This window comes from Myotis yumanensis, unplaced genomic scaffold (genome assembly GCF_028538775.1).
Source record: "Myotis yumanensis isolate MYYU_CA2020_CCGP unplaced genomic scaffold, mMyoYum1.0.hap1 SCAF_4, whole genome shotgun sequence".
Classification (NCBI taxonomy): domain Eukaryota; kingdom Metazoa; phylum Chordata; class Mammalia; order Chiroptera; family Vespertilionidae; genus Myotis; species Myotis yumanensis.
Window position 1 is genome coordinate 70,631,527 of NW_027223755.1, and position 8,695 is coordinate 70,640,221.

The window sequence follows — 8,695 nt, forward strand, 5'->3', positions numbered from 1 at the left end:
GTGAGTGGAAAAATATAATTTCAGGTATGAAGAAAATTAAGTCAGGGTTCTCTATAGGGTCCCATTATAAATATTTCAGGTTTTGCAGGCCAGATGGTTTCTGTTTTACCCACTCAGTTCCGCCATTGTAGAATTAACATAGCCATAGATCATATGTGAACAAATGGATGTGGCTGTGTTCCAGTGTAACTTTACTTACAAAACAGGCAGCAGAGTAGTATTGGCCCACAGGCTCTAGTTTGCCAACTCTGGATTAGAGTGTGACAGGATAGAGGAACTATTTTAGATAAGGTTGTCCAAAACAGTCTGAACAAAGTGAGGGCTGAGCTATAAGGAAACAACCAGTGCAGAGGCTTGAGGCAGGAGTAGGGTCACGTATTAAGTCAGTGGTTCTCAACCTTCTGGCCCTTTAAATACAGTTCCTCATGTTGTGACCCAACCATAAAATTATTTTCGTTGCTACTTCATAACTGTAATGTTGCTACTGTTATGAATCCTAATGTAAATATCTGATATGCAGGATGGTCTTAGGCGACCCTTGTGAAAGGGTCATTCGACCGCCAAAGGGGTCGCAACCCACAAGTTGAGAACCGCTGTATTAAGTGTATGTAACTGTGAGGAGGCCAGTGATAGTAAATGAGCATTGGGGAGAGTGGGAGGATGTGAGATGGGAGAATAGGCAAGGGCTGGATCACCCAGGACTCTCTAGACTAGAACTTGGTAAGGAGTTCAGGTCTTAAGTGTGAATGGAAGCCACTGAGCTGTGGAATGACAGCATCTGCTGAGTGGAAATTGCCTTTGGGGGAGAGAATAGGTAATTATGAGTTATTTTTTAGATTTGTTATACTTGAGATGTCTGTATATAAAGATTAAATGTAGGATTAAGGAAACATTTATATAATTGCTAGGAATAACAGACCTTTGGGGGGAAATGGATTATTCAGTGAATGATACTGGGCAGCTGCTTAGGAAATAGTAGTGCTTTATGTTATTCCATACATCTAAGTCAATACCATACTGAATGGAATTGTGTAAAAAATAAAAGTAGAAGCAAAAACTTGATGAAAACCTAGGTATTTCTTATTCTTAATGATAATCCTTAGAGAAATGCTAATTAATATCAGGGGTTTTCTAAACTCATTTGGTTCTATTACCTTCTCTCCAACCTCAATGCTATTTATCATCATTATAAGTATACAGTTGGCCCTCTATCCCCAGGTTTCACATCCATGGGAGCAGAGGCCTGACTGTAAATTTATTGGAAAAAACCTGCATATAAGTCCACCTGCACAGTTAAAACTCATGCTGTTCAAGGACTAACTGTGTTTTTATTTAACTCAGTACATTCAAGTATTTCAAGATGTAATCAATATTAAAAATAATGATGGAATATTTTATATCCTTTTTTAAAATACTAAGTCTTTAAAATCCAGTGTGTATTTTATCCTCATAGTACATCTCAGCAAGGGCTAATGATAATGTCAAGTGCTCAGTAGCCACATGTGCTAGTGGCTACTTTATTGTACAGCACATGTTTAAACATTCTGTCTTGACTTTGCTTTTCTGCCCTTTCTTATCTGACTTCTGCATCTGATACTGTTGTTTTGAAGGTCACTGATGACCACTGTTTTACTAATTCCAATGGATATTTCTCTATGTCTTACTCAACTTTCCAGGAACATTTAACTCCTTTAATCATCAATTTCTTGAAATAATTTCATCCCTTGACTTTCATGACACCATATTCTCCTGTTTTGCTTCCTTCACCTTCACCTTTGGCTATTTCTGACCTTCTTTGGTGCATTCTACCCCATCCATTAAATTTTGGTGTTTCTCAGGGCTCATTTCACAGCTCTTTTCTAAAGAACACACTCCTTAAATAGTCCATTCATCCTATAGTATTTAAGCTGTCTATAAGTTGACAACTCACAGATTTAATTTTTTTTTTATTGATTTCAGAGAGGAAGGGAGAGGGAGAGAGAGATAGAAACATCAATGATGAGAGAGAACATTCATTGGCTGCCTCCTGCACACCCCCTACTGGAGATCGAGCCTGCACACAGGCATGTGCCCTTGACCGGAATTGAACCTGGAACCCGTCAGTCTGCAGGCCGGTGCTTTATCCATTGAGCCAAACCAGCTAGGGTGACAACTCACAGATTTAAATGTCTCAGTAGTTGTCTTCTCTGAGTTCCATAGTGATAGAATCTGATCCCTACTTGACCTCTTGAGTGGGAAATCTTACTGGCATCTCAAACTTATTATGTCTATGTCCAGTGTAGAACTCATGATTTAATTTTCTCCATAGTCTTTTCCTTTTCAGGAAATGGCAGCATCTTCTTTACCCAAATTTATATGCTCAGTAATATAAGAATTGTCCTGGCTTCCTTCTATACCTCTGTATCCTTTTTGTACTTAATCCTGCCTGATCTTTCTCCAAAATATACCTCACATTCATCTTCTTCTCTTCACTGCCAGGGATATCACCATGATCCAAGCGTCCATCATCTCACCTGGCTTACTACACAGCTTTTTGACTGGTCTTACTGCTCCCAGTCTTAAAGTCTTTGCTTACATTTTATTTTTTGAGTCCCCTACTATAATATGCACTCCACAAGAACAGGGAGGTATGTCTCCTTTCTAGCCTAGAATATTGCTTAGTATAATGTAGTCATTCAGTTCATACTTGAGTAGATTAAGGCAAGGATAGAAACAAGGAACAGAACTCAATAGCATTAGTTTGGACTGTGTAGAAATTAAAAACTTCTGCATGTCAGACTCCATAAGGTATTCCCATAAACCTGGGGAAAAATAAAGATGATGATACACAGTATGTTGGTATCTATAACTTATAAAAACTTCTGGAAAGCTGTAAGATCTCAATAGAAAAAAATGGGCAAAAGATGTGAACCAGTAATTAATGAAAGAAATAGAAATTACTAATATACATAAGAGAAACTATTGATTTTTCCCAGTATCTAAAAATGCAAATTAAAGCATGTCATTTTGCCTTGGATTTTCAAAAATTAAGAAAATGGTATTGTTAAGGTTGGAGTAAGAGAATTCCCATGTACCTGGAAAGAGTTTTAATTTGGTGGTGTCTTCCTGGAAAGTACTGTGGCAGAGGTTCACTGACTTTCTTCCTTTATGGAGAATCATTGTCTCAGTGCTTCTTGCATGGCACTCCTGGGCCAAAAGAAATACCTAAGGATTCAGTTTATTAAGTAGTTAGGTCCAAACAGAGTAGTTTTTCATGTTGTTGTTTTTTTATATTTGACCAATTTTTAAATACTCCTTAGTGTCCCTGTGGGTTTACTGAGATGCTCTGGGGTCCCACAGTGTATAGTTTGGAAACTGTGGCAATATGGAGGTATGGTCAAGAATCTTATGTAGGAAATGTCATGATTTATTAATTCTTCTTCTAGGAATCTATTATAAGAAAATAAATAAGAACAAAGATTTATGTACACAGTTTTTCCACACAGCAACCACCACCAAATATTGGTGTATTTATTTCAAGAAACGAGGTGTTTTTATTTTAGGTTGTAAGTCCTCTCAGATGTTAGTACCTGTAAACAGGCCTCAGTACTGTAACTGTCGTTCAGTCTCCATTTGAATATCCAGCACTTGATCCTGATGGAACGAGTTCTCCCTGATTTTTTCTGGGATAAAAAGTTTAAGTAGTTTTTGCTTTTCCTCCAGAGGATGAGGGTTTGCTTCTGACTTTAAGTTGCTACTAATTAATAAGCAGGAGACCTCGAATAGGTTATCTAAGCTGTCTGAGCCTCAGTTTCTCATCTGTCACCCAGGGCTGAGAATTGCTGTTATGCCCACTTTAAGCTGATGGCTGTGCTTCTGAAGTAAGATTATATTTGTAGGGCTGCTTTGTTAATGTTAAGTGTACATAATGTTAAGTGTATTTTATAATGTAGATAAAAATCTAGGGACTTCTTTTTATTTCCCATTCTGTGTTATTTTCTCAGTAAGCAATAAAAACTGATTTATTATTTTTATTTTACTCACAGGGAACTTGACATTGAGGAGAAACTTAAGCACTTGCACAACTTCCTTTGTCAGGTCAGATACAGAAGTGACAGGAGCTCTTAGTGTTTGAACACGACAGCCTTTCGCTTGGTAATAATGAGCTTGCTGTGCTCTTACCACATGGCAAACACTCAGCTAGGCACTTTGCACACTATTTCATTTAACTCACACAACAAGGCTGCATGATTTAGGTACTGCTGTCCTGCCCATATAGAAGAGGAGGCTGGAGCTCAGAGAGGTTACAGAATCTGCCTAAGCTCAGCTTTCTAGTAAGTGGCAGAGCCTAGATTTTAACCCAGGCATTCTAATGCTAGCACCCAGGATCTACTCACTACTTGGTTATCTACCTTCTTTTATCATTATGTGGCTTTCTAGTTCATGAAGATGTAATACATATTTTTAATCTGCTTTTAAAAGTTCTGAATTTAATATTTTAATTGTTAGGAACACAGTAAAGCCTTTTTTTAAATTCATATATTCTCAAATTCATGTTTAAGAACATAAATTAAAGCTGGAAGCATAGTTTGAAGCAGAACTCCCAGATCTGTCAGTTCAAATAAATTAGTCTGTGGTTTTCTAAAATACACAGGAGTCTATTTTTTTCTTAGCTGTCTAAAACTATAATCATTAAACTATCATTGCTAGATAAAAGTTGCCTTTGTTGCCAAGAGTTAACTCAATTGTATTCAAGCTCAACAATGATCTTTTTTTTTTTTTTTTTAACAGTGATCTTTTAAAAATACAAATAAAATGTAACGTGATAAAGTTTGGTACTCTTTCCCTCTTCTTTGCAGGCATTCTTCAGTGGCAAACTGAAGGCTAAAGGGAACATCATGCTGAGCCTGAAGCTTCAGACGATTTTTAAAAACTATGCCAAGCTCTGAAGGACATGCTCCATTGTTAACAAAAGAAGAACACCCTCTCCACCTTAATGCACAAAACTGATTCAGCAAAAGTGATCAAAACTAAGATGCAGGAGAAATTGCTTAACATTTTCAGATTTCAGATAACTTTTCAGATTTTCATTTTCTACTAATTTTTCATGTTATCATTATTTTTACAAGGGACTGTAAAATAGCACATAATTATCCTTCATAGATCTTATCTTCATAATAAAAATTTTTCATTAAAGTCTAGTATCCTTAGAATTGTTAATAGCATTTATACGTTGAAAGGAAAATTAAATGAATAAAGGCCACATTGATGCCTTTTGCACTTTTTGTTACTTTCTGTTCTGTAATTTATTGAAACCCCGGTTTTAACATGAATTTTCATACATGTACTCATTTTTCATACTTTGCTATAGTAAATAGTATTCTGCTTTAAGGCAAGAGAAAGGTCTTCTGTGTTCTCAAATAGTTTTCTTTCTTCCTCTCCCCCTTTAGCTGGAAATTCTTTACTTTCATCTAATGCTTGTAAGTCTACCAAATATATAGCTTTCTTGCTTAATTGTTAAACTTAAATTGTAAGATGTTCACTAGCAAGTACTGTCATATCATTATTTCCCCAACCTTTATTAGCACCACGCTCTAACCAACTGAGCTAACCGGCCGACTATTTCCCCAACCTTTAACTCAGATGATGGATGCTGAGAAAATGCTCTCTGATGGTGTGGCTGCAGAGGTAATGAAAAAGTGCGTGGGTGCTCAGGCCAGGGAGAGGGTACGTTTCAGTCATGGAGCACAGCTGAGCAGGGTATGTGTGGGTGGGTGAGTTCTCTGGGGAGCAGACTGAGATAAAGGTTTAGGGGCAGGAAGTTTATTTAGAAGTGTGCTTGGGATCAGCGCACAGAGGAGGTGGGGGTAAACAGAGGAAGCAGGGCTAGGCAGAGGGAGAAGTTACACTATGGTGCTTGTCCCACATGCCTTCAGATACTTTAAGGAGCTCGGAAGCTGGGATCACCTTTAGACTTGTCCTGAGGTAACTAGTCATTGATTACAACCTGCCCTGTGGAGGGGCCATGACCTTGGGCGAAGCAGCAGAGCAGTTCCTGGAGTGTGCTTATAGTCAATTAATTATCTTCCCTGCAGCTGAGGGGTATGTCTTCAGTCCTGAATAGGGCTTCTGGGAGCCCACAGCACAGTACTTGCTTCAGGGAATAAGATTGAGGGAATCGGAGTTCAGAGATCTAGAGAGTAGGTCTCAGAAATTTAGAATTTTAGTGTTTAGCACAGTGTTGGGACATACTACAGGACCTCAATGTATTATTGTTGATTTAATGAATGAGCACAATATATAGAAGGCATAGAAGAAAAGTTACATATTTGTCAATTATGCCTTAGTCTTTTGAACTTTGTATGATGTCTTAAAATTAACTTTAATTCACAGTGATTCATTGTTATGCCAACTAAATTTAAAAAACAATGGCAGTATTTTAATGGTGGTCTTTTATAATAGTTATTGTCCCTGTTGAGCTTGGAAAAGCTTAATGTCCTTCTAAATAGAAATAGCATATTAAATAGCATATTAAAATTAATCAAATGCCACCACACATAATGGATGTGTTGAATCGAGACCTTAGATGCTTAAGACATGTTAAGAAAGTGATTTGTTGTGTTGTTGCTATCCTCACATGAGGATATTTTTCCATTGATTTTTAGAGAGAGTGGAAGGGAGGGAGGAAGATAGGGGGAGGGGGGAACATCAATGTGAGAGAGACACACTGATTGGTTGCCTCCTGCATGCACCCCAACCCAGGGCTAGGGTTCAAACCTGCAACACAGGTACATGCCCTTGACTGGGAATAGAACCTGCAACCCTTCAGTGAGTGGGTCAATTCTCTAACCACAGAGCACATTGGCAGGGCAAGAAAGCAACATTTTAATTATCGTACTAACCTCTCTCTGTTAATCTTTAAAGGTCAGAAAGACACTGGTATCTAGATTTAGCAGCAGCTTTGTTATTGGTCCTCATGCTCCTTAAGCTTTCTATAATAGTTAATATTATTGAATGCACCATCCTCCTCAATTTGTTACTTCCCTTCTATCTTCTAATGAGAAATATATTAACTTCTTAATGAGCTTATGAGTTCATCTCTCTTGTCTCTTTAATTTTCTCTGTCTACCTATTTTTTCATGATTTTTGATCAAGGTTTCAGCCTTCTCTTTACAGGAGACAGTTTCTTCCTGCATCATTCAATCTACTCATATCTTCAGCCATTACCTAAGTGCTCGTAACTCCCAATCTGTATCTTTAGCTTTGATTTTTCCATAATTCCACAGTTTCATCCACAGTTTCAAATCATTACCAGACTGTTGTCATAGTTACTGCAGACCAATGTCCAAAGTAAACATGATATTCCTCTCTACCCCTAAATCTGTGTCTTTTTCTGTTTTTGTCTTGGTTAAAGGCATCACCTTTTGCCTAAATGAAGAAAGCAGTCTTTTTTTATTCTCTCTTTTTCATACCCCATATTTAATCCATCAACAGCTTTTGTCTTTTCTACTTCCTGAATATTTACAGATTTTATTCTCTGATACCACTACCCGAGTATGCCCTTCTATGTGACAGCTCATTTTAATAGCTTTCCAATGGTCTCTCCAGTCTTTTACTGTCCACCCTCACCACCCATCAGAGGGGCCTTCTGAACATGTGGCTTCTCCACTGAAATCTGTGATTGTCGTCATACTGTCAGCCTCTTAACATGATTGACAGTTGCATCAGTTGGGATTCTTTCAGTTGGAAGTAATAAAACCAGTTCAAATAGGCATAACAGAATTTATCCACATAACTGAAGGGTAGGACTGGCTTTGAAGGGGCTTGACCAAGCAATTCAGTGTTATCTTGGCACTATTCTTTGCCATCTCTGCCTGCTCTGTCCGCCAGCTCCACATGGTGCTCCTGGAAGCTCCAGGTTATTCCTGTTGTGGTTACAAGAAGGCAGCCACCAGGTACAGCGTCACAGTCCCATCCCAACTCAGCCTGCAGAAGGCCAGTGAAGTTCTCACCTGGTTTCACTGGCTGTGATGGGTTAAAAGCCAATCCCTGAGCCCATCACTGTAGCCGGAGATGTTGGATGTACTGATTGACCATTGTATGAAGCTAAGGATGAAGTGTTGGGGAGCCCCAAGACTTCCCCCAGTTTGGGTGGTTTGCTGGGAGGACTCAGAGGACTCAGCATATAGTCATATCAAGACTATAATTTATTAAGTAAAACAACACAGACCAGAATCAGAAGAGGGAAAAGGGGTCACAGGGTGAAAGTCCAGAGGAGATCAGGTAGAGGCGTTGAGAGTTCTCTCCCCATGGAGTTACAGAGGACCTGCTTGCTTCCCCAGCATCAAACTGTGGCAGTAGGTATGACATGTCCACCGAGACTCAGCGCCCAAGGCTTTAACTGGGAGCTTGGTCACGTAGGCTTCTCCAGAGCATCTGCCAAAATTCTAGACTCCTAGAAGGAAAGCAGGTGTTTAATTTAAGCCACATTGTTTGTACAGTTTGGGCACAGGTTCCCCCTATTCTCAGTGAGGGCATGGTGGGAACCTTCCTGAAATCTAAGTTCCCAGGTGCCAGCCAAGGGCCAACCTTGCACACAAACCTTTCTAAGGACAGCAGCCACACCCAAACTACATGGTCCGAGAGAGAATCAGGTGTGATGTCAGGGAATTTAGGGTATGAGGGAGCCAAGGCAGAAATGTCTGCCCCAAAGGCT

The 8,695-nt window shown here is 39.0% G+C and overlaps 1 protein-coding gene across 1 annotated transcript in view; it reads left to right on the top strand.

Annotated features, from left to right (window-relative positions):
* Positions 1-5,264, top strand: part of HSD17B4 (hydroxysteroid 17-beta dehydrogenase 4) — an 80,440-nt gene extending 75,176 nt beyond the window's left edge. Inside the window, exon 24 of the mRNA XM_070412513.1 lies at positions 4,839-5,264. Within this exon, the coding sequence (XP_070268614.1) occupies positions 4,839-4,928 (90 nt within the window). The 3' untranslated portion in view covers positions 4,929-5,264. The remainder of the gene's footprint in view (positions 1-4,838) is intronic.
* The last annotated feature ends 3,431 nt before the right edge of the window (positions 5,265-8,695 follow it).